The 27,497-nt window shown below is 40.8% G+C and overlaps 1 protein-coding gene across 2 annotated transcripts in view; it reads left to right on the top strand.

The window, feature by feature from the left end:
- The window catches only part of DNAH7 (dynein axonemal heavy chain 7), a 607,644-nt gene that overhangs the window by 168,011 nt on the left and 412,136 nt on the right, over window positions 1–27,497 (top strand). For both annotated transcript variants that reach the window (XM_073633106.1, XM_073633105.1), the window contains exons 24-26: window positions 18,424–18,592; window positions 19,197–19,299; window positions 22,151–22,278. In XM_073633106.1, the coding sequence (XP_073489207.1) occupies window positions 18,424–18,592; window positions 19,197–19,299; window positions 22,151–22,278 (400 nt within the window). The remainder of the gene's footprint in view (window positions 1–18,423; window positions 18,593–19,196; window positions 19,300–22,150; window positions 22,279–27,497) is intronic.

Raw genomic sequence — 27,497 nt, 5'->3', positions numbered from 1 at the left:
GTGAGAAGAATGCCCCTTACATTGGTGGTCAGTGAGAAGAATGCTCCTTACATTGGTGGTCAATGAAAAGAATGTTCCTTACATTGGTGGTCAGTGAGAAGATTGTCCCTTACATTGGTGGTCAGTGAGAAGAATGTTCCTTACATTGGTGATCAGTGGGAAGAATGTTCCTTACATTAGTGGTCAGTGAGAAGTATGCTCCTTACATTGGTGGTCAGTGAGAAGAATGTTCCTTACATTGGTGATCAGTGAGAAGAATGTTCCTTACATTGGAGGTCAGTGAGAAGAATGCTCCTTACATTGGTGGTCAGTGAGAAGAATGTTCCTTACATTGGTGATCAGTGAGAAGAATGCTCCTTACATTGGTGATCAGTGAGAAGAATGTTCCTTACATTGGTGATCAGTGAGAAGAATGTTCCTTACAATGGTGGACAGTGAGAAGAATGCTCCTTACATTGGTGGTCAGTGAGAAGAATGCTCCTTACATTGGTGATCAGTGAGAAGAATGTTCCTTACATTGGTGATCAGTGAGAAGAATGTTCCTTACAATGGTGGACAGTGAGAAGAATGCTCCTTACATTGGTGGTCAGTGAGAAGAATGTTCCTTACGTTGGTGATCAGTGAGAAGAATGCTCCTTACATTGGTGATCAGTGAGAAGAATGTTCCTTACATTGGTGGACAGTGAGAAGAATGCTCCTTACATTGGTGGTCAGTGAGAAGAATGTTCCTTACGTTGGTGGTCAGTGGGAAGAATGCTCCTTACATTGGTGATCAGTGAGAAGAATGTTCCTTACATTGGTGGTCAGTGGGAAGAATTCTCCTTACATTGGTGGTCAGTGGGAAGAATGTTCCTTACATTGGTGGTCAGCGAGAAGAATGTTCCTTACATTGGTGGTCAGTGAGAAGAATGCTCCTTACATTGGTGATCAGTGAAAATTATATAAAGTAAATAAAAATAATTAAAAAAAAATGTAAAGCACCCCCATGACCCCCGCACACACTCTATATGAAAAGCTTTATGTAGGACGAGCACATGTATGTAAACATGTGTCTATAGACACAAATGCTGGATACGGGAGCGCACCCGCAAGATAACCCCCCGGAAGAGCGCTTCTCCTAGGGGGTTATCTGATGCGGGGAGGAGCCGCGAGAGCCACCCCCAGAAGTCGAGGTTTGGGGCCACTCTGTGCAAAACGAGCTGCACAGTGGAGGTAAGTATGACATGTTTGTTATTTAATATATGGTAAACGTTCCCCGCTATCCCCAACTGTGATAAACCAATGTCAAATTTAAATTGGTGAAAATCTATTTTAAAAGTGCATAAAAAACACACAAAATCGCAAATATATGAAACATAAATAATCCTGAGTGCTGCAACTAAAAAACCTTGAACATGAGGTTTTATACAGTATAAAGAAAAAAGTTCAGTGTGCTACTCAAATTATAATGTGAATATAAAGAAATGAAAAAATTATAGTTCATATGGAAAATGATGGTATCATAAACCGGAGGTGTAATTCCTCTTTAAATCTTCAGTAAATCTTCTATGGATCTTCTAAGACAGTGCAGAAATAGGAAAAGGGGGCTGCTTACCAGATTTGATGGATCCCCACCACAGAGATCATACGAGCCTGAACAAACTCCTCTCGGGGTCAGGAACAGCTGGTCTTTGAGTAGAGACAGACTTCCCTCCACGCCTGGTAGTTGAAATTTCAGAGGCGGCAATCAGGAACGCTCTCCTCCATTAGCTGCTCCAGCAAGACCACTCGTAGCAGGAAATAGTATATTTTAAAAGAAAAAGAGGCGCTTCATTGTGCAGTAGTTTAAAATGCTTTAATCCATGAATGGACAACTGACATCAAAGCATTGGCAGGGTAAAACACCGTAGCAATTAAAAAACACAGCCGACGCCGAAGCTGATCAGCTGAGAGTGTGGTGACATCAGGTCCTCTGGCTCCACCCAACGTACGTTTCTCCTAAACAGGCATCGACTGGGAGAGGAGGCTATGCCTCCTCTTGTACGTTGGGTGGAGCCAGAGGACATGGGGATCCATCAAATCTGGTAAGCACCCCCCTTTTCCTATTTCTGCACTTAGAAGATCCATAGAAGATTTACTGAAGATTTAAAGAGGAATTACACCTCCGGTTTATGATACCATCATTTTCCATATGAACTATAATTTTTTCATTTCTTTATGTTTGTTATTTAAAAAAAAAACAAAAACAAAAAACGAGCCTTTACAATCACTTTGATTTTGGAAATGTACCATTGTTGGACTTTCTTTAATGTAATTCTGTGACGACCGCATGTAGTGTGGGCAGTGCAAAATGTTGGTGGGGATTTGTGTGGGTGTGGCTTGAGTGTGGGTGGGAACACATGAGCGGGGACAGGGGGCCCCAGGATCTCCTATTGCGCGGGGGCCCCATGAGTTGTCAGTCTGCCCCTGCTGTTCACAGATGCTCTCCATCCAATCTGACAGAGCTTGAGCTATTTTGCAAACAAGAATGGGCAAACTTTTCACTCTCTAGATGTGCATGTGTGTGTGTGGTGGAGACATACACAAAAGGACTTACAGCTGTAATTGCAGCAAAAGGTGGTTCTACAAAGTATTCACTCAGGGGGGGCTGAATATAAATGCACGCCACACTTTTCAGATATTTATTTGTAAAAAATGTTGAAAACAATTTATCATTTTCCTTCCACTTCATAATTATGTGCCACTTTGTGTTGGTCTATCACATAAAATCCCAATAAAATACAAGTACATCTTTGTTTGTAACATGACAAAATGTGGAAAATTTAAAGCGGTCTGAATACTTTTTCAAGGTACTGTAGAGATCTACGACAAATAAAGTGAAGAATTGCTCCCAGCCCTTCTTAATACATTTAATGAGTCCTTTTCCATGGGTTGGCTCCCAACTCTATGGGCAAGGTCACTATAGTAGTAATACCTAAGAAAGATAAAGATCCTTTATACCCTGAGTCCTATAGACCTATTTCTCTATTACCCACAGATATTAAAATACTGGCTAAAGTGCTTGCTAATAGATTAAATAAGGTCATCACACATATTATCAACCCTGATCAGGCTGGATTTATGCCTAATATGTCAACGGCGGTCAACATCAGGCGTGCCTATTTAAATATGCAGGTTTCGGTTTCGGACCACCCAGATCGTGCTTTTTTGGTGTTAGACGCTATTAAGGCCTTTGATAGTGTTGAGTGGCCATATTTGTCGGCTGCTGAAAAATTTGGTCTTGGTTCTATCTTTTGCCAACTGGTTCGCCTGTTGTACACAGCTCCTAGGGCTTCAGTTAGGGTTAATGGCCTTGAATCTCCCTCTTTCAAACTTTGTCGGGGCACTAGGCAGGGGTGCCCATTGTCTCCCCTGCTTTTTTGCATTGCTATAGAGCTTCTGGCCTGCCTCCTGTGGACCTCTGTGGAGGTTACTGGTCTGGTTAGATGTGACACGGAAGAAAAGATAGCGCTTTATGCGGACTACGTCCTTCTGTTCCTAATATCCACTCATCTCTTCCGGCGGTAATGAAATATGTTAATGAATTTGGCAGGTTTTTAGGGCTTAGTATAAATTGGGAGAAATCTATGCTTTTGCCATTAGACCCCTTGCCAGATTCTTTACCATCTACACTGTCCCACCTTATGGTAGTGTCCTCCATAAAGTACTTGTGTATAATTGTCTGCTTCTCCCCAGGCGTTCATCTCATACAATATAGCTCCACTACTTTCCAGATTCCAAATCCAAAGTAAAACTTGGAATAAGTTACCCCTATCTGTAGTAGGTCTTATCAACCTTCTCAAGATGATATGGATGCCTCAGCTTCTGTATTTCTTATACAATACAATTCCCCTGTCTGAATACCCCTGCGGATTTTTACCAAGATTAGTAGCATATTCAGACACTTAATGTGGTGAAAGAAAGCCCCTTGAATAAAACTGGAGGTATTAAAATACCCCAAGGATGCTGGGGGATTAGCAGTACCCAACCCGAGGATATATTTTCCAGCAGCCTAATTACAGCATTTCGTGGGATGGGGTTCTGAGTAGCCACCTTGTGCCGCTTATTGTTTATTCTCTCATTTGTTCAGGGGTTGGCCACCATTGTATGTACTGGAGGGGCAGTGGGGGGTGTTTCACTTATTGCTATGCCCACCCTGGTGTTAATGTATAAATTATGGGATGCAGCTAAGAAAATGATAGGGAATTCTTGCCCTACTGGATACACTCCCTGAGCTTTCTATTCTTCAAGGCTTTCAGATATGGGAGAGAGCTGGAGTAACCACTTTAGTTCAACTATATGAGAATGGCTCCCTTAAAATCTACGAGCAGCTGAGGATGGGGGATTCCCTACAGTCAAGGTGGTTCTATCGGTTCCTTCAGTTGCATCGCGCACTACGTGCCCAATTTTCCTCAATTTAAGTGTCCTTTTCTTCCACCCCTGCTCTAGATAGAATAGTACTATAGTACAAACGAGGTCAACTAAGGGAATTATTTCTGTAACATACAGTATACGGTGCTATTAGATACATTTTTTTGAGGTTTTCTATCCGTCCCAAGGCGGGGTGGGAACAGGATATCGGTCCCTCCCTCTTGCCTCTCTCTCTCCATCACATAGATTGACCCAGATCTTTGTTTCCAACAGGGTATATAGAACCCCCAAATTTTTGCATTCTATAGGTCTGAGATCCGATTTAGCCTGTGCCAGATGTGGTAATCAAGGTACTCTTATACATCTTCTGTGGTGGTGCCCCAAACTCCAGAGATATTGGGAGGAGGTGGTTGGGAAACTTAATGGGCTCTTGGATGTAAATATTTCTGTTGAACCACTTACATGCCTATTGGGCTATCTTGATTCTTCTTTTTATACTCCCCCATGTTGAAAACTGTCTTGCGTGCTCTCTTTGTGGCCTGCAGACAAATTGCCCTTAGGTGGACTTTTCCATGTCCTCCTACTTTATCTGAATGTATTTTTGACCTCAGTATGCTTATTTCTTTTGTAAAGCACACATATTTTTTAAGAAACCCAATGAGGAGGTTTGACACTACCCGGTCACAATGGATTAGGTCTATGTTCCTGCTATTAGAGTAGGCCAAGTTGAATTATAAATAAAGGAGGTCCCCGAGTTACGAACCTCTGACTTGCGAATGACTCCTACTTACGAACTGGAGGCGGTGACGGCGGGCACATCAGAAAACAGCGTATAACATCAGAAAACGTCGACGGACAACAGCGTAAAACATTGAAAAACAGCAGAAAACATTGGAAAACGACGTTGGAAAACAGTGGAAAACGACATCTCTGCCGTTCTGCTCATACGCTTCAGACTTACGAACAAATCCGACTTAAGAACAAACAGGCAGTCCCTAACCCGTTTGTAACTCGGGGACTGCCTGTATTGTGTATATATATATATATATATATATATATATATATATATTATCTCACAAAAGTGAGTACACCCCTCACATTTTTGTAAATATTTTATTATATCTTTTCATGTGACAACACTGAAGAAATGACACCTTGCTACAATGTAAAGTGGTGAGTGTACAGCTTGTATAACATTGTAAATTTGTTGTCCCCTCAAAATAACTCAACATACAGCCATTAGTGTCTAAACCGCTGGCAACAAAAGTGAGTACACCCCCAATGCCCCGTACACACGGTCGGATTTTCTGACGGAAATTGTTCGATGGGAGCTTGTTGTCGGAAATTCAGACTGTGTAGGCTCCATCGGACATTTTCCATCGGAATTTCTGACACACAAAATTTGAGATCTGGATTTCAAATTTTCCGACAACAAAATAGGTTCTCGTAAATTCCGATTGTGTGTACACAATTCCGATGCACAAAGTTCCACGCATGCTCGGAATCAAGCAGAAGAGCCGCACTGGCTATTGAACTTCATTTTTCTCGGCTCGTCGTACATGTTGTACGTCACCGCGTTCTTGGCGATCGGAATTTCCAACAAGATTTGTGTGACCGTGTGTATGCAAGACAAGTTTGAGCCAACATCCTACAGAAAAAAAACATGGATTTTGTTGTTGAAATGTGCGATCGTGTGTACGCAGCATAAGCGAAAATGTCCAAATCGGGCCCAAAGTGTCAATATTTTGTGTGGCCACCATTATTTTCCAGCACTGCCTTAACCCCCTTGGGCATGGCGTTCACCAGAGCTTCACAGGTTGCCACTGGAATCCTCTTCCACTTCTCTATGACGACATCACGGAGCTGGTGGATGTTAGAGACCTTGCTCCTCCACCTTCCATTTGAGCGTACTCCACAGATGCTCAATAGGGTTTAGGTCTGGAGACTTGGCCAGTCTATCACCTTTACCCTCAGCTTCTTTAGCAAGGCAGTGGTCGTCTTGGAGGTGTGTTTGGGGTCGTTATCATGTTGGAATACTGCCCTGTGGCCCAGTCTCCAAAGGGAGGGGATCATGCTCTGCTTCAGTATGTCACAGTACATGTTGGCATTCATGGTTCCTTCAATGAACTGTAGCTCCCCAGGGCTGGCAGCTCCAGACTATGACATTCCCACCACCATGCTTGACTGTAGGCAAGACACACTTGTCTTTGTACTAATCACCTGGTTGCCGCCACACATGCTTAACACCATTTCAACCAAATAAGTTTATCTTGGTCTCATCAGACCACAGGGCATGGTTCCAGTAATCCATGTCCTCAGTCTGCTTGTCTTCAGAAAACTGTATCCGGGCTTCTTGTGCATCATCTTTAGAAGAGGCTTCCTTCTGGGACAACAGCCATGCAGATCAATTTGATGCAGTGTGCGGCGTATGGTCTGAGCACTGACAGGCTGACCCCCCGACCCCTTCAACCTCTGCAGCAATGCTGGCAGCACTAATACGTCTATTTCCCATAGGCATCATCTGGATCTGGCGCTAAGCATGTGCACTCAACTTCTTTGGTCGACCATGGAGAGGCATATTCTGAGTGGAACCTGTCCAGTTAAACCACTGTATGGTCTTGGCCACTGTGCTGCAGCTCAGTTTCAGGGTCTTGTCAATCTTCTTATAGCCTAGGCCATCTTTATGTAGAGCCCAATTTTTTTTTATATTGTGAAAGATATTATTACACCAAGTAAATTGATACCTAACATGTCCATGTTACGCTTCAAAATTGCGCCCGCACGTGGAATGGCGACAAACTTTTACCCTTAATCTCCATAGGCGACGTTTAAAAAATTCTACAGGTTACATGAGTTACAGAGGAGGTCCAGGGCTAGAATTACTGCTCTCACTCTACCAATCGTGACGATACCTCACATGTGTGGTTTGAACACTATTTTCATATGTGGGCGCTACTCACGTATGCGATCGCTTCTGTACATGAGCTCGGCGGAAGGGGGCGCGTTTACATTTTTTTTTTTTCTTATTTATTTTACCTTTTATTCTTTATTTTTACACTGTTCTTTTAAAAAAAAATGTGTCACTTTTATTCCTATTACAAGGAATGTAAACATCCCTTGTAATAGAAAAAAAGCATGACAGGACCCTTTTAAATATCAGATCTGGGGTCAAAAAGACCTCAGATCTCATATTTACACTAAAATGCAATAAAAAAAATAAAATAAACATTTTGTCATTTAAAAAAATTTAAAAAAAAGTCCCTTTAAGAGCTAAGGGCGGAAGTGACGTTTTGACAATGCTTCCGGCCAGCAATGGTATGGAGACGGGTAGGGGCCATCTTCCCCTCACTGGTCTCCATACTAAGCATGGATCAACATCCAATCACTGCCGACGGCTCCAGTAAGTGGCGGAGGGCACCAGAGCGCGGTGGGGGGGGCCCTCTCCCGCCCCCGATAAAAGTGATCTCGCGGCACATCTGCCGCAGAGACCACTATTATCGGAAACCGTACCGCCAGACGAAAAAGAGGGTACTGGGGTTATGGCAGCTAGCTGCTGCTATAACAACGATATTCCTCTTCAAACTTAGGACGTATATTGGCGTTCGGCGGTCCGGAAGTGTGTTTCGGTGAATTTCTGGTACTGTAATCTCGTAAAGTCTCACAAGATTCCAGTATCAGGGGTCGTTCTCCACTGTTTGAAGCGTTTGTAGATCAATTCACTCCTCCAAAGGAGAAGCGATCTACAAAGCTTCATAAACTGGCACACAGAGGAGAAAGATCTCCTCTGAGAATGCCGGAGAATGAAGCAGTGACATTTTTTCACAGCTTCATAAATGGACACCTTTGTTTTGTTGTATTTTTGAAGTGCTGTGTGACGTATTTTGTATGCTCTGTCTGAATTTTTTAAGACTGAAAATTTAATTCAATAAAATCTAAAAAAAAACATCAGCCACTAATTACCAGTCACAACTCCTTTCCTTAAATAGGACACTTGGTGCCAGTTTGGGGAATGGATGTGCACTGGCACATGCAGATGTACTCAAAACTTGTGTATGCACATTGACACGTAAACGCACCTACCCATGCAGGTTACTGACAGGAGTTCTCAGACTGCGCATTGGAGCATGTGTACCTCTGTTCCAGTTGGCCTTCAGACAGCTGCCCTCTCAAGCTAAGCTGGATCTTGGGCCAGGCTTTATTGCTAAATGTAAAACTGTTTTCCTCCAAAGAAAAACAAAACAAAAAAAAACCTCCCAACGAATTATCAGCATTGTCCTGCAGGAAGCTCAATTTGATATTAACTGAAGGCATGGTTGTTTTGAGACCAATAACTTGTTTTCCCTTAAGTGGTTTCTGCTTTTCACTTTAATTAGGTTATTGTTTTATTGTCCATGGCTGTGGCACTGGTTAAAGCAAACATTTCTTTCTATTACTTGGATGTAGTGCGGGTCTTTAGGGTTTACCCCACAGTCACTGTCTCTTTTAGGCAGACAGATTCCCTGTTTGTTGTTCCAGAACCTCCTAAAAGAGAATCTCATGCTTCTAGATCCAGTATTTCTATATATTTGACAGTTTTGTTGGACATGCCTATGAGTTGAGAGATAAAGTTCTTCCTTTTCCCTTAAAGGATGACTACACCAGAGCAGTGAGTGCTACCTAGGGTGTTTGTCATCAGGCCTCTGTGTCTCAGATCTGTAAGGCCGTGACCTAATCTTCTGTACATATGTTCTCTAAATTCTACAAGGTTGGTGTGTCTGCCTTCCCTGATGTTAGTTTTGGTCAAAAGGTCCTTTAGGTGGATTATTAAAGGGGTTGTAAAGGTATAAATTTTTTCACCTTAATGCATTCTATGCATTAAGGTGAAAAACTTTTGAAAATACCGTCGCCCCCAGCCCCCCCGTTTTACTTACCTGACACCTCGAAACTCGGCCGCTCGCTCCCGACCTCCATTCAGCCGATCAGCCTGGTCGCTGATTGGCTATAGTGGATGGATTGAAAGCAGCGCAGCCATTGGCTCGCGCTGCTGTCAATCACAGCCAATGACGCGGCGCCGGGGGCAGGGCCGGGTGATACAGCGAGCGGCTATAGCCGCCGGCTGTATCACAGGAGCGCGCCCGCAATAACTAACCACCATGCGAGAGAGCTCGCATTAAGGTGGTTAGTTATTGCGGGGAGGAGCTGAGACAGCCGCCGAGGGACCCCAGAAGAGCAGGTTCGGGGCCACTCTGTGCAGAACGAGCTGCACAGTGAAGGTAAGTATAACATGTTTGTTATTTAAAAAAAAAAAAAATTACCTTTACAACCCCTTTAAAGTGGTGTTCCGGCCGAAATTATACTTTTTAAATAAAAATACCCCTATAATACACAAGCTTAAAAGTATTGCTAGTGAAGTTAGTCTGTAAACTAAGGTCTGTTTTGTTAGTTTATAGCAGTAGTTTGTTATTTTATAAACTTACAGCAGGCTGTGGCCATCTTAAGTGTGGGCATCTGAAGCCAGACTGTATTTTTTCCTGGATCTCATCCTTGCAGATCTCACACATGCTCAGTGCAGCACAAGCAGTGTAACAGGTTTCAGGTCAGGTTTCCATAGCAATGGCAGTTTCAGAGGAAGTTGCCGCCCCTTCCCAGAAGGCATTGCAAACAGGAAATGATGCGATGGGCCGCGGCCAGGGAGGAGGAAGTGAAAAATGAATACAGCAGATATACAGTAGGTGCTAAGAAAAAAAATAAAAAAATATCCAATTTGTTTACAGTGAACAGTTTAGTGAAGGATGCTGAAGAGTTGTAAAAGTGGGTGGAACTCCACTTTAATGCCCTTGTTTTCCATTTTATTTCGTTCTTTCTTGTGCTGGTTCACCTGTGTTGACTGCTTTTGGATGTCCCTAGATTGCCTGTGACCACGAAGCTGTGTCCCTCAATGGATATTATAGAAAATAGAATTTTGTACTTACCATTTACTCCATTGAGGTACACAGTTGGAGGGCTTATACCCTATAGGAGGCTGGCCTTTGGTTTTCTGTGTGCTTTGCTTTTTTTCCTCTGTAGGCAGCAGTATAACTTAGGTTGCCTATTGCCATATAAACTGTGTCTTTCCATTGTTTCTAAACAGGATTTTAGGGTTAGTACAAAAATTCTATTTTAATGCATAGGATCTTTGGGGTCTTTTTGACCCCAGGTCTCACATTAACGAGGTCATGTCGTACTTTTTTTCTAATACAAGGGATGTTTACATCCCTTGTAATAGGAATAAAAGTGATCCATTTTTTTTTTTTTTTAAAAGGACAGTGTAAAAATAAAAAATAAGACATAAAATAAATAATGAAAAAAACATTTTTTTAATGCTCCCGTCCCTCCGAGCTCGTGTGCGAACGCATAAGTAAGGCACACCCACATATGAAAACGGTGTTCAAATCACACATGTGAGGTATCACTGTGATCGTTGGAGTGAGAGCAATAATTCTAGCACTGGACCTCCTCTGTAACTCAAAACTGGTAACCTGCATGACAGGACCTCTTAAATATAAGATCTGGGGTCAAAAAGACCTCCGATCTCATATTTTGACTAAAATGCAAAAAAAAAAAAAAAAAAATGTCATTTAAAAAAATGATTTTTAAAAAATGGCCCTTTAAGAGCTGTGGGCAGAAGTGATGTTTTGACGTCACTTCCACCCAGCAATTGTATGGAGACGGGTGGGGGCCATCTTCCCCTCACTCGTCTCCATACCCAGCTACTGACAGGATGCGATCGCCTCTGCCGACGGCTCCGGTAAGCAGCGGAGAGCACCGGATCGTGGCGGGGAGGCCCCTCTCCCGCTACCGATAAAAGAGACCACTTTTATCCTGTAGCGGACCGCCCGCTGAAGACGAGGATACTGGGGTTATGGAAGCTAGCTGCTGCCATAACGATATCCTCCTTCAAGCAGCCGCCGTATAAGGGCGGCGGGCAGTCCGTAAGTGGTTAACTTGTAACCAACACATGTTAAAAATAGGCCTGGTCCTTAAGTGGTTAAGCCATGCCAGGAACCAAGCACAGATTTAAGCTTTCCTGAATGAAAAGGTAGCTGCCAAGCAGGTCATCAGAGTTAGTTTAATATCCAGGGGATGTGGTTCTCTCACTCAACCAAGAAAGGCAGTAAATTGACTTCCTGTTTAAAGTGGAAGGAGAAAAACACCCCATGGATAAAAGCAGTCTGGGATTTTAGGACTATTCTGTCCGGGTAGAACTTCAGGTGAGGCTCCTTGAGTACAAAACCTGCAGCTCTGACACCCTTTCCACAGAGGTTGTAGCAACCAATTATTTTTTTTTTTTGGTAGTATACACTATAGGATTGTAAAAGACCTGGGACATCTTTGGGTGCCCTAAGGAGAGTAGTAATGCGGCATGTGTTGCGTGCTGTGGCAAACAGTGGATATGGCCAAATTGCATTAGCAGTGAGAGGAGTTTAAAGGAGCATGGGTAAATAAAACAAAAGCATTGTTGTACCCATAAAAGAGTCTCACAGACATGTACAAACCCCAGCACAATCATTTTAACCGCTTGCCGACCGGCTCACGCCGATATACTTCGGCAGAAGGGCACGTACAGGCAGATTAACGTACCTGTACGTTGCCCTTTAAGAAGCGGTTTGCGGGCGCCTGCCGCGACCTCCGTGAGTGTGATCGCGGGTCCCGCGGACTCAATGTCCGCGGGGATACCCGCGATCGTCTCATGGAGAGAAGGAACGGGGAAATGCTGATGTATTTCCCTGTTCTGCCTAGTGACAGGACACTGATCACCGCTCCCTGTGATCGGGAGCGGTGATCAGTGTCGTGTCACACATAGCCACGCCCCCCCACAGTTAGAGTCACTCCCTAGGACACACTTAACCCCTTCACTGCCCCCTAGTGATTAACCCTTTCACTGCCAGTCACATTTACACAGTAATCAATGCATTTTTAATTGCACTGATCGCTGTATAAATGTGAATGGTCCCAAAATCGCGCAGAAGTATCCGATCTGTCCGCCATAATGTTGCAGTCATGATAAAAATCGCTGATCGCCGCCATTACTAGTAAAAAAAAAATTATTAATAAAAATGCCATAAAACTATCCCCTATTTTGTAGATGCTATAACTTTTGCGCAAACCAATCAATAAACGCTTATTGCGATTTATTTTTTTTACCAAAAATATGTACAAGAATACGTATTAGCCTAAATTGAGGAAAAAAATGTTTTGTTATATATTTTTTGGGGATATTTTTTATAGCAAAAAGTAAAAAATAATGTGTTTTTTTCAAAATTGTCGCTTTTTTTTGTTTATAGCGCAAAAAATAAAAACCACAGAGGTAATCAAATACCACCAAAAGAAAGCACTGTTTATGGGGAAAAATGAACGTCAATTTTGTTTGGGAGACATGTCGCACGACCGCACAATTGTCAGTTAAAGTGACGCAGTGCCGAATCGCAAAAAGTGCTCTGGTCTTTGGGCAGCCAAATGGTCCGGGGCTTAAGTGGTTAAAAAAAAATCATTACATATGATTTTGCGCACACTGAAAATAGTCAGAAAGCTGGCGCTTTGTCTGAGAAAAGAAAATAAAGGATTTTGGTTTCTGCTGTTAAACCCCCCCCCCCCAAAAAAAAATCAATTGGTGCTATACACAGCGCATGTGGTGTGAATGAGCCCTAAATAGACCTATCAGTGGAAATGTCATTCCTTCCAAAAATATGACTTTCCTGGCTGTCACTCTGATCCCCCGGCTTCAATACCTTCGGGACATGAGGATCTGCGAGACAGCCAGGTGGAGGGGAAGCCACTATTCATGTAGTCAGTATGACGTGCTCACACATGAGCTCTACTCTAATACCCTCATCTTTAGACTGTCAGAGGAAGGTGTGATGTGCCATGCATAGCCCTGTATGGAGGAGAGGTGGGAAAAGGGTTAAATCCCAGGAATGAGGAAGGTGACATCAGAAGAGATAGGACTGGGTGTCCCTGGATGCAGGCTGTATTGGCAAAATCCATGGATCACCTGGGATGGGATGAGCAGCTGATCATTACTTGGGGAGGAGGTGAGCGGCAATCCTGCACTATCCAACTGCCATTTCAGATTGGTGCTCCATGCGGCAAATCAACAGTTGGCACGGCTCTGTAGAAGGGACAGTCTGACTCCCTGACTGTGGAGGAGGGGTTGGGGGGGAGTGTTCATCCATCGCTTCAGTGTGTCAGGCACAGTGAGCCACAGCCCGGTCTGAATAATGTGTCTAATCTTCAGGTGGTCTGAAACTCTGACACATGTTTCAAAACCCGGACTGTCCGGGTGAATCCCGGACAGGTGGCAACCCTATCTTCAGGGTTAGATTGCAGTGTAGCCAATTCTGTAGGATAGAAATGAGGCCTTGATAGAGCTGAGGACCATAAGCAAGTCCCACATAGAGAACAGTGGTTTCCTGGCGGGTCTATAACTTCATGCAAGCCTTTTAAGAATTGCATCACTAAAGGGTTAAGGACTCCTTAAACCCCTGTAAGTGCAGACAGGGCTGAACTTTGGACTTTAAACATATTTGAACCCCTGTTCAGCCCCAGTTGTAAGAACTACAGAACATAAAAAATGGGGTATATACCGCGCTAATAAAATAATGTAATAATAGTGTGAAATGAAGACTGCAGCGATTAACTAGGTGATATAAACCAAGTAACAGACATAAATAATATAAAATCATGCTAGTCAAAAATAAAATAAATTAAACAAAAAACAAGTGCTAATAGTGTAGTGACACACTATTTAGGTGAATAATCATATAGTGCTTTGAGCAAACAGAATAAATAATGAAAATCAAATCAAATAAACTGAAATAAAAAATAGATAATAAATTAGAATAAACAGTGACTGAGTCCTTTAAATGCAATAAAGTCCAAAATGAGTGAATATAGATTTTCCACCACCAAGTGACTTAATGTAAATTTTGTTTTCTGTGGCACACCGCACGCGGTAGTGAATCGTCTGAACCAGGATCACGTGGGACACGATGGTGTCAGCGCGTAGCACATGATCCCGGAAGTTCGGGTGTATGCTTGTTCTCTTTGCCGGCAATTGTTTTATTCCATGCGCATTCTGATTCTACTATTGTAAGTAGCCAATTGGCTGTTTTTTTCAATAAACTTTATCCCTATGATATTATACTATTGGAGCTCTTTTCTTGTATGATCATTTTCCACTCCTGGATATTTTGAATGTCCTGCTGTGAGGGGTGATTAAGGTGTAGGATCCATCTATCATCGTATTGCCCTGGAGGCTTGGCTGGCATCATCTTGCTTTAACCTGCAGAGGTTATTCTGCCTGCTTGTTTTTTTTTTTTTTTTTAAGTTTTATTTATTGCTTTTAACACAACAAGTATACACAAGACCCAACGGGCCACACACAAAAGTAAACTATTTACATTACTTCAGCATTGACTCTCTCCTCTTACCTCCAGACCTTCACTTAGTGAAAATAACACAGTAATAATAAGGCCACCTATTTTTAGTAACAGTCAATGGAACGTTACGGTATGTCTGACAATTACATACATGTTATATCCTACTACAAATGTATTCTATTAGGTGCCATTCCATCCGCTATCGTAGTTTCACTATTCATCCAACTGCCCCACACTTTGTCAAATTTCTGTGGTATGCCCCTACTAATGTAAGTAGCCTTATATAAAGGTGCAGCCCTATTAACCACTCCCTTCCACGCTGATACAGATGGAGGATTGGGCTTTTTCCATGATAACACTATAATTTTTCTAGCATAATATATTAAAATTGTCAGCAGAGTACGAGTTACTCTCTTTGGGGCTAGATTGTCTACCAGTCCCAAAAGGCACACCTCTATCATGGGCTGTATAGGAATGGCTGTTACTTCTGTTATGCATTCCGTGACCCCCCTCCAAAATACTTGGATGTACAAGAAATTCCAAAAGATATGCATGAAATCAGCAGTAAGGGAGCTGCACCACCAGCAACCAGGCGTCTGGGTAGGGAACATCTTGGCCAATCTAGCTGGAGTAAAATATATACGGTGCAAGAATTTGAATTGAATGAAATGGTCCCTAGCAGAGACCAATCTAGTAAAATTAATGTCCCATATATCATCCCAGTCATCCTGGTCCATCTGGGGGAACACGCCGCCCTACACTTTGCAAGGAGATCTCCTCCCTCTCCGAACAGTTGTTTATATATTGTAGATAAGTCCTTGTCCAAGGTGTCCTCCCTCAGTACAGATTCTAAATCACTCATTTTTAGGGTAATACCCATATCTCCAAATTGGGCATTGTATGCATGTCTGAGCTGAAGAAAACGAAACAAGAGTGTTGGGAAGATTAAACTTAGATTTCAGGGCATCAAACTGCAAAAGTTTCCCGCCACCCACTATGTCTTCCAGCATCTTAATTCCAAATTTCGTCCAAATGATTGGATCAGGGTGCTCACAGAAGTGCGTTAGTTTGGAGTTCTTCCACATCGGTGTACGAGGAGAAAACTCAGAAGCTTTACTCATCTTGGTCACTGCTACCCATGCCCTGCAGGTTGCACGCATAGATACCGTGAGCCTATATGGAGCCCTGACACCCCGATGCGGGAGATGTGTCAGCGCCTCATAAGAACCGACAATAACCGCCTCTAATGTATTGGCAGTGTCATCCTCAGGTAGAGTGAACCACCTGTGCACGAATACTAACTGACTCGCCACGTAATACCTGTGGAAGTCCGGAACCGCCAGTCCCCCTTGTTTCCACGGCAGTTGTAACACTCAAAGTTTAATTCGGGGGTGTTGCCCCTGCCATAGGAAAGAGGTTATAAGTTGATCTATTTTTTTGAATATATATCTCGGTATCCAAACAGGGGAATTCCAAAATATATATAAAAACAGAGGTAAAAAAAATTCATTTTCAACAAATTCACCCTACCTATGAGTATCAAAGGTAGATTCTGCCATGCCTGCAGTCTGGATTTTAGTTTAGTCAAAAGTGAATCGACATTCAAGGTGATAAAGTCTGATACAGAGTTGGATATATGTAACCCCAAATATTTGATTACCTCCACCCTCTGTAAAGGACAATCTGTGGGAATCTCACATCTGGGGGATGGCGTCTTAAGTGAGAGAATCTGGGATTTTCCCCAATTAACTTTCAGACCCGAATAATGAGCAAAAGAATTAATGATGTCTAAAGCTGCCGATAAGGAATTCTTGGAGTTTTGCAAAAAAAGAACCATATCGTCTGCATAAAGTGCAGTTTTTTCGGTCAAGTTACCCACCTGAATCCCCTGTACCTCCTCAGAGGCTCGCAAGGCTACCACCAAGGGTTCTATCATAATAGAGAAAGGACCTGGGGATAGAGGGCATCCTTGGCGGGTGCCCCTATGTACTGGAAAAAATTCGGATAACATATTATTTAGCTTTATGGCTGCTGTGGGGCAATGATATAGAATGTCAATCCACTTCCTGAACTGGGGACCGAAACCGAATACCTCTAGTACCACCCGCATGTAATTCCAGTCCACGGAATCAAAGGCCTTTTCCAGATCCAGAAAGACCAGTATCACACCGCTGGAACTATCTGGGCCCAATTGTGTGTGAGTGAAAACCCTGCGCAGATTAATATCAGTGGCCTTTTTGGGCATAAAACCTGTTTGGTCAGGGGAAATAACATGCTGCAGGACCGACATAAGCCTAGTAGCTAACAGGTTGGTCAGTATTTTGAAGTCCATATTTAGTAAGGAGATGGGCCTATATGACGAACACTGCAGTGGGTCTTTATCCAGCTTAGCCAATAGTACAATATGAGCTTCATAAAAGGAGAGGGGGAGGCTTCCCTTTTGAAAACAATCTATGTATAATCGTAACAGTCTGGGAGCTAGGGTCTCTGAGTATTGGTGGTACCACTCAATTGGCAGACCGTCCGGTCCAGGAGCCTTACCCCTAGGAAATGACCTGCCTACTTGTTTAACCATCTTAGAGATAGGTGGTCCCAACGATTCGGTAAGAGTCCCTGACTACCGTGTGTGCCACAGAAAACAAAATTTACATCAAGTCACTTGGTGGTGGAAAATCTATAGTCACTAATTTTGGACTTTATTGCATTTAAAGGACTCAGTCACTGTTTATTCTAATTTATTATCGATTTTTTATTTCAATTTATTTAATTTGATTTTCATTATTTACTCTGTGTGCTCAAAGCACCATATGATTATTCACCTAAATAGTATGTCACAACACTATTAGCACTTGTTTTTTGTTTCATTTATTTTACTTTTGACTAGCGCAATTTTATATTATTTATGTAAGAACTGCAGAACCTTGGCTGGTTTATATGATAAAGGCGAATGCTGTGAGTCGAGTCTGTCTTTGATTTATAGTTAACCAGTCCTATCAGGTTGTGGGGGGCGGAGCCACAACCCATTGTATGCTGCCACTAAGATGCACCAGGAAAGAATAATGCTCCTTTTCTGAAAGTACACTTATCCTATAAATTCCTCCAGTGTATTAAACAACCAACATAGCATTTTTAGAACCTCTATATACATTATGAATTATTTATATGAAATTGAATAAGTAGAGAAAGCTTTTTTTCTTGAATTTCTTACTTGCCAGGACATAGGATTTGTTTCTTCTGTAATATAATGAATATGACTAAACTATAGCTTTTAGTGATGTCAAGAGCAGTTTTTATGTAAAATTAAATATACTTACTATACTGGTTGTCATGGCCTTCTTATGCTGTGTCATATTAATTGTTTTATAGGACTGCAGGAAGTGGATAAAAAGATTTGCCTGTATAGACAGTATAAGCTTAAATCACAGTATATACATATAAGAAAATGTATTTATAAAACAATTGGAAAACATTTGTACATTCAAACTCCTGTTTTCTAAATTATCATTCACATTTTTATGTCTTAATTTCTATAAGATAGGGTATTTCATGGTGCAATAATGCAATTGTTTGAATAATATGGATGAATAGTAGCTTAAAAGAACAAAAGCAGCTGCTTTAAAGTTTTTGTCATTAACAGAACTTTGTTTGGTGCCCTTAACCTTCACTTGGGTGGAGCTCCTGAGGGACCTGCTGGTACAGGAAAAACGGAAACAACCAAGGACTTGGCAAAAGCAGTGGCAAAGCAGTGTGTTGTTTTCAACTGTTCTGATGGATTGGATTACCTTGCTTTAGGAAAGTTCTTCAAGGTACATTTTTACAGAAGTGCTGTAACATTTAATCACCTAACCACTATGAATAACTATTTACTAAATTAATAATAGGTTCTAACTATGTAATTGGAGACATAGGGTTTATTATCTTATATCCCAAAACTATCCAAAAGAATAGTGCCCAATGGTGGTACAAGTTCCTCTGTCACCAAGGTACAACTACTAAACTTTGTCTCCTGCTCCCAGTTTTGCACATTTTATTCTGTGAATTGTCCCGTTTTGTAAGGGCACTAAAATGATGTTCATGGTACAAAGCACTATGAAGTTATCTAGTTCATCCCATCAGGGAATGCTTTGGATTCATTGATAAAATGCATTGTTCTCTAAAAAGGCGCTCATGCCAGGTGAGCAACCCCCTGAGTTCACTAAGCAAATGAGCAGCCACTCGGCACAGGACTCCAAAGCTAGCAGTGATCACTGTAGTAGCGGGGTCTACTTAAGTGATCTCCAGCTTCCAAGGGGATCGGCTAGGTATGGATTATGTATACTTACATTGTGCTATAACTATGCAAAAATAAGCATTTACGGAATTCAATATAAATAAAAGTTAAAACTAACATTTTCAATATTTATTCCCAAGGGTTTACTTTCCTGTGGAGCCTGGGCTTGCTTTGATGAGTTCAATAGAATTGATTTAGAGGTACTCTCTGTGGTTGCACAGCAAATCCTCACAATCCAAAGAGGTATCTATTTATCTATCTACTGTATATATCTATGTATCTATCTATATATCTATCTATGCATCTATATAGTGAAGATCAGCGTTATGCCCCGTACACACGGTCGGACTTTGTTTGGACATTCCCACAACAAAATCCTAGGATTTTTTCCGACGGATGTTGGCTCAAACTTGTTTTGCGTACACACGGTCACACAAAGTTGTCGGAAAATCCGATCATTCTAAACACGGTGACGTAAAACACGTACGTCGGGACTATAAACGGGGCAGTGGCCAATAGCTTTCATCCCTTTATTTATTCTGAGCATGCGTGGCACTTTGTCCATCGGATTTGTGTACACACGATCGGAATTTCCAACAATGGATTTTGTTGTCGGAAAATTTTATATCCTGCTCTCAAACTTTGTGGGTCGGAAAATCCGATTGAAAATGTGTGATGGAGCCCACACATGGTCGGAATTTCCGACAACAAGGTCCTATCACACATTTTCCGTCGGAAAATCCGACCGTGTGTACGGGGCATAAGAGAGCTACCCAATAACACAATTCAGTGTGTAATAAACTTATATAACTAAATCACAGTTGTTTAACCATTGTGAAACATGATCTAACTTACAAAACCAATAAACTTCAATAAAAAACAATTCATTAAAGTCCACATAAAGTTCATAAGCTTTCTCAATCTTCATAGTGCAAATTCAGATTTCCATTGTGCAAAATAAAGTGCGAAGTGCTGAAACAGATATTTAGTGGGATCTGTGCTCCCCTCCTGTGTGCCCACTCACTCACCAGCTGCTAAGGACTCCCATGACAGGAGTCTTTCTTGCTTGTGAAGTATGGATGGCTGGGCTTTGTTGTCCTTCTGGCTGTTTCTCGCGTGTCCTCAATATATGCTCATATGGGTGTTAATAAATGGCAGAAAAGAAGGAATATAGAGTAATTCAGTTTATTTAATCCAATAAAGCATATAATATCGGCTCACACGTTAAAACACGCTGTAAAGCATTAAAAAACGGAAGCCGGCAGTGTGCATCGACTTGCGTCTCACTGGCTGGAAATTATGTCACAACCCGCGGTCAACTGACAAGTTTCGTCCCTCCCACGAGACGTTATCAAAGGATATCCTCAGGTGGTGTTGCAAACCATATATAGTATAACTCCTCCCTCGCACACCTAGTTTTTATTAGCATTGGATACCTTTGGGATGATGTCATATCCTCTTCCTATGTACATTTCTAAAGGGTGTACCAAGCCTCACCTCACATATAATCCTCCATCTTGGTACACCCTGGACCTTTTGTTCTGCTTAAGGTTTGTGCAATTGATAATATGGGCTATCTAGATAGGCTACATCATATTATACTTTATCAGAAATGTATTATTAAAAATGAGTGTAGTATGTAAATAAAAATAAAATCCTTTGAATTTAACTAAAAAAATGACAAAATCAAATATTTATACACCATCCAACCTTCTAAAACAAATCTGTGTTTATATCACCATCTAGTGGCTGGATAAGGAATTGATCCATAATTAGTGAGCGCAGATCTTTCAAAATTGTCTACTATGTTAATACATGGCCAATAGAATCTGCATAAAAAATGACTTATAGATTTATAAAATATATAAATACGTGTAAAATATATATATAGCAGTCTTAAACAAACAGGAAGTTCCCCGTGGAGTTTTCAGGCAGCAATTTGAGAGAGGCTATATATCCTCTAAAATATGCAGCATGGAGTCCTCCACCCTGCAGCGCACCCAGGGCTGGCAACTCTTGAGTAGTGAGGTGATGTGCAGGCTGGGTTTGTCAGGGAACAAGTGCACTGCAGGGTGGAGGACTCCATGCTGCATATTTTAGAGGATATATAGCCTCCAAAAAATTACCAAAATAAACAGGTCTAGCCTTTATCTCCTTGCGGGGCGCCCAAACACCTGTGACCACTTGTAAGCTCTATACTCGGGGGCCACTCCATTCAGGGTGGAGGTGGAGGCGAGTGTGACTTTTCTCAGCATTTTCCAGGATCATCAAGGGAAAACTATTTGCAATCGTTATGTGTGTATTTTAACAAGCAATCTCTGGTTAAGTGAGCCTATTTCAAGGAGAGGAAATATGTGAACCCCCTGAAGAAGACCGCAAAATTTCTTAGGTTGAAATGCATTGGGGCTTTTTTTCTCCTGTACATTGGACGACATCACCATATTTTTAATACAACAAGTTGACATAATTGTATTTTATTATCCTCGTCCATTAATTTTTCCTTTTTCTAGTAGTCTCATGTATTTTGTAAACCAGAGCTCATGTTTTAACTTTAATATAGTATTGTTCATTTGTCCTTTGCCTAATTAAAAATAAAAATAATTTATTTTTATAAAATACTGTCTGCGACTCTCAAATTGCTGCCTGAAAACCCCACGGGGAACTTCCTGTTTGTTTAAGACTTATCATATAGGGGTGTGCAGCTTCTCAGACCCCATTTATGTGTCAAATCATGCTATAAATATATATAGAAGACAAGGAACTTGAACCAGTGATAAAACTTGGGTCTACCCCACTTTTGTACTATGACCACATTGGTAGGCATATACAACCACATTATGTCAGGTATTGTTAGAATTATGCATATTAAGGTTTTGTTAAAAATTGAAAATTAAACAATCAACGTCCATCTCCACATTTAACCTCCTGGTCATCAATGTGCCCAGCTGGTATATCTATGAATCTATATAGATACTATCTATCTATCTATCTATCTATCTATCTATCTATCTATCTATCTATCTATCTATCTATCTATCTATCTATCTATCTATCTATCTATCTATCTATCCTGTAATGAAATATTTTTTTGCAGGTATAAATGCAGGATCTGATTTATTGATGTTTGAGGGCACAGAATTAAAGTTAAACCCCACATGTTCTGTCTTTATCACCATGAATCCTGGCTATGCAGGACGGTCAGAGCTCCCAGACAATCTTAAGGTATGCTGCATATTTTGTTGCTTCTTAGTTTTGGGGTTCTTTCCATAAATTATTTTCCGAATGCTTTGCTTAAAGGAAGTTAAAGGGTAGCTCTACTTTCATGGGGAAAAAAATAGCAAATAAAAAAAAAACAATATAGCATATACAAGTTCGACATCATAGTCATATTGTAATTGACTGTTATTCAAAATGACTTTTCCTTTTCAATCTGCAGTTTTGTAATATTCTGTAAATGCAATAAGACAACCTGGGGGTGTTCTGCACAGAACGCCCCCTGAAACATAATTTCCTGCTTGTGTGGTTGGCTTACTGATATTCCCAGAAGTCTGCACTAAGATACAAGTCAGATACCAGGCATGCCCTGCAACAAAAATGTTTTTGCTGAGATACCCCCAGTAGCAACTCATGTCTAAAGGGATGCAGACCTGGCAGTTTTCCTCATTAGAGCCCCGCAGGTGCAACAGCGGATTGATAATTAAGAAACCACTCCCATTAGATTCACTTACCACATGGACACAGAGGAACACACAGGGATTTCTTCAGGATAACAAAAGGTAGGAATCTGCAACAAAGTTTGCAACAAAGGGAAAATAAAATTGGTTACCGATGACCAGAGGCTTCTAACTGTGCTCTTTTGATTCTGTTGCCTAATTAAAGTGGTTGTAAAGGCTCAAGATTTTTAACCTTCATGCATAGAAAGCCTTCTGTGTGCAGCAGCTCCCTCAATACTTACCTGAGCTCAATCTCAATCCAGCAGTGTGCTGGATTGAGAGCAGATGCTCTCCCGGGTCACTTTCTCCTCATTGGCCATTGGCTCCTGCTACTGTCAATCGAAGCCAGTGAGCCAATGGGGAGAGATTAGAGGCAGGACAAAGCCACACTCCGTGCGTGAATGGACACACAGAGCAGTTGCCCAGGAGCTAGCCTGCTAGGGTGCCCCCATAGCTTCCTATGGAGCACTTGGCAGGAGGGAGGGGCCAGAAGCACCAGCAGGGGACCCGAGAAGAGGAGGATCAGGGGTTGGTCTATACAAAACCACTGCAAAGAGTAGGTAAGTATGACATGTTTGTTATTTTTTTCAAAACTGTCTTTAATACCACTTTAAGACAATTCTTCATGTCCTTATGGACTATAGATATATAACCCCACACTGCGCACGCAAACAAATAAATATTTAACTAAAATTATATATAAATACAACACAGCCCAGATACATGTAATCAGTCCCACATTTAAATGACCTACCTAAAATTTGGAGGTCATTATTTATTTTTTTATTATTTAATTAATATGGCTGGCATGTTTGCATTGAAGTCAATGGGACGTGATTTTCATTAAAGTCAATGGGACGCCATTGTGCATTAACCGCTTAAGGACTGCCCCACATACATATACTGCGGCGGGGCAGCCCTTAATCACAAAATCACATAGCTGTATGTGAATCCTCTTCTCGGCTCTGGAGTGCGCGCACATGCCGCTGGAGCTCCCAGCACCTGCTGTGGTTGGACACAGGGGGAGTCAACCACTGGGACCCGCTAATCATTCACAGGAGAGGCAGATCGTCAGTCTACCTATGTGAACAAGGCAGACTGCTGTTCTGTGAGGGAAGAACATAGAGATCTTGTGTTTCTGCTAAGCAGAAGCATTGATCTCTGTTTTCCTATAGTCACAGCATTCCCCCACAGTTAGAAAGCACTCCCTAGGAGCACACTTTGTCCGCCGCAATGTCGCAGTCCCACTAAAAATCGTTGATTGCTGCCATTACTAGTAAAAACAATAAAAAATAAATAAAAAGTCCATAAATCTATCCCATAATTTGTACACTGTAAAAAACATTGTGCTGAGTCTACGCCAAAAAACTGAGGCAACTATTTGCATCAGCTTTTTAAGTACTGTCAACTAAACTTTTTGTCTGACTCATTAGACTGTTCATGTTTTCAACTTTGTTGTTTTAAGTAAAGCCAACTCAATTTTTTGCAGTTTATAGACCATGGTGTTTTGAGTTAGGAATATATACCTAACTTGTCTGGAACTATAGCTTTAAATGAAGCCAACTCAATTTTTCCAGTTTATAGAAAAGTTTAAGTTGGGAACACATACATTAACTTATTTATTTCAAGTACTTGTATAGCACTGACAATTTACAGAGCGCTTTACATATACATTGCACATTCACATCAGTCCCTGCCCTCAAGGAGCTTTCAATCTAACTCCCATTCATACATACACATACTAGGCCCAATTTACACAGGCACCAATTACCTTACCAGCATGTCTTTGGAGTGTGGGAGGAAACCTCTGCAGGCACAGGATAGAACATGCAAAATGCAGGCAGGTAGTTTAGCTGCTAGGTGAAAGTGCTAACCACTACACCACTGTGCTGCCCTATTGCTTAGTTACTTAGTTACTTAGTTTTAAGTGATATTAACTTGTAACTTACTCAATTTTTTTAAGTTGGTAAAACTTATTTTCCAAATGTATTTGATATGTTTGAAGGTTTTTATATAAAAATATTACAATAATATGTTTTTTTTTTAAAAAGGACTAGGCTCATGAAACAGGCTTTCAAAACATTATTTATAAAGTGTTACAAATGTAATATTATTAAAGCAGCATCAAATGTAAATGTAAACATTTAAAAAAAAAAAGAAAAGAAAATAATGCCTCTTTCTCAGCTAACAAATCAAACTGAAACACACACATGTATATACAGTATATCTGTAAAGAACATAGAATACACAATGTCTTAACTTTTTTTTTTAAGCCTTTTAGGAAAGTAATTTGCACTTTAACCTTTTCGGTCCTGGAAGGATTTGCCCCATTAATGACCAGGCTATTTTTTGCGATACTGCACTGCGTTGCTTTAACTGACAATTCTGCGGTCGTGCAACACTGTACCAAAACAAAATTGATGTCCTTTTTTTCCCACAAACAGAGCTTTTCTTTTGGTGGTATTTGATCACCTCGGCGTTTTTTTTCTTTGTGCTATAAACAAAAGAAGACCAACAATTTTGAAAAAAAAACAATTTTTTTACTTTTTGCTATAATATATATCCAAAAAATATATATATTTATATAAAAAAAAACAAATTTATTCAGCTTAGGCCGATATATATTCTTGTACATAAATTTGTTAAAAAAAAATCGCAATAGGTGTATGTTGATTGGTTTGCACAAAAGTTATAGCATCTACAAACTATGGAATAGATTTAGGGACTTTTATTTTTTTTTAATTGTTTTTACTGGTAATGGCGGCGATCTGCGATTTTTAGCGGGACTGCGACATTGTAGTGGACAAATCTGACCCCTAATGACACTTTTTGGGGACCAGTGACATTATTACATTGACCAGTGCTATAAAAATGCGCTGATCAATGTTTAAATGACTCTGGCAGGGAAGGAGTTAACATTAGGGGGCGATCAAAAAAAACTATGCCAATATGCTTGTTTTTCCTGCCAATGCAGCATAAATATGGTATATTTGTTTTTTAAATGTAATAAGATGTAAGTGTAAAGTGGACGGGGCTTTAGATTACATAATCTAACATTGCATGTCCAATATCTCAAAAAACAAATAAACAGAAAGTTTGTTTTTGTGGTACAAATCAGCACAAACAAATTGTATAATTGTTTTTAAAATGTAATAATATGTGGTGCAAAGTGGGAGAGGTTTCATCAACTATAATGCACAATATCTCTGAAACCAAACCAGCACATACGTTAGTTTTTGCAGCACAAATCTACACAGATGCAGTGCAAACAAATGCTATCTTTGTTTTTAAATTGTAATAACATTGGGTGCAAAGTGGGCGGGGCTTGATGTTGCATAATCTGAATTTGAATTCCAATATCTCAAAAACTGAACCAGTTGAAACATTAATTTTTGTGGCACAAAATAGTTTTTAAGCTTAACAGCCTGCGGTCCCTCACCCTGCATCTTGGTTGCGTTCTGCCGCATGCAGTAAGCGCAAACTTTGCGTGCGCACAAGTGAGTTGTCTCAATAGGTGTATACAACAGACGTATGTCCATTCATTATAAATATATTAATCTGAAAATAAAATAAACATTTTGGATGGTATATTAAGCAACATTTGAAGCATGTGAACGATAATTTGTTCGATGTTTGCTCTTACCTTTCAATGGCATTGCATGGCTTTGTAGTGACTTGGAAAAATTCTTGTCACTGGTGGCACTCTTTTGTCCTGATGGGCCTCAAACGTATGGGAACTGCTTTATTCAGGCTTTCAAAGTTCCAAAAGACATCAAACTCTTTAAAATATACAGCATCAAAACTTGTGCGGTTGCACGTTTGGCAAACATGCTTCCCGCAATTTCAGTCAAATGAAAAGATCATTTTTTTAAGTAAATGTAATTCAATTCGAATATGGAAATGGACATACCTTAAAGATTTTGTCTAGATTACTCAATATTATACATTATTTTAGTAAGTGTAAAAGGTGTGTTTTAAGAACTGATGAAAATTAAAGTGGTTGTAAACCCTATTTTACAACCCCTTTTGCTACAGGTAAGCCTATATTAAGGCTTACCTGTAGCTACCCAGGATATCTCCTAAACCTGCACGGTTTAGGAGATATCCCCTGTCCCCTGCATGTGCCGATGTCATCGGCACATGCGCACTGGGGAAAACTGAAGCAATGGCACCTATGTGCTGTTGCTGCAGTCTCCGTGCTGTTACCGGCGGCTCCCACGCGCATGCGCAGGAGTGACGTCATCGCGGCTCCGGCCAATCACAGCGCTGGAAGTAACACCCGGAAGTAACTCTGGGATGACATGTCGGCGGCCGGAGGGGGAGACAAGGACCGTTGCGGGGGCTTCAATCTGAGGTAAGTAATACATAATGAGCTAGTATGCTATGCATACTAGCTCATTATGCCTTTTTCTTGCAGGGTTTTTTTTTTTTTTCTCGTTTTTTTTAAGAGGGTTTACTTCCTCTTTAAGTAAGGTACTTAAAATATCAAAGTAAATTAATTAACATTTATTTTTATGTTGAAAATTATTAAATTTTTTCAAATTTGTCAAAGTTACAAGCCAACAGAATCATTTTTATCAGTGTAGACGCTATAACTTTTATGCAAACGAATCAATATACACTTATTGGGATTTTTTTTTACCAAAAACATGTAGAAGAATATTTATATATTGGCATAAATTGATGAAGAAATTCGATTTTTTTACATTTTTTATATTGGATTTGTTT

This window comes from Aquarana catesbeiana, linkage group LG06 (assembly GCF_042186555.1).
Source record: "Aquarana catesbeiana isolate 2022-GZ linkage group LG06, ASM4218655v1, whole genome shotgun sequence".
NCBI lineage: Eukaryota > Metazoa > Chordata > Amphibia > Anura > Ranidae > Aquarana > Aquarana catesbeiana.
This window is presented reverse-complemented; position numbering and strand designations above follow the sequence as displayed.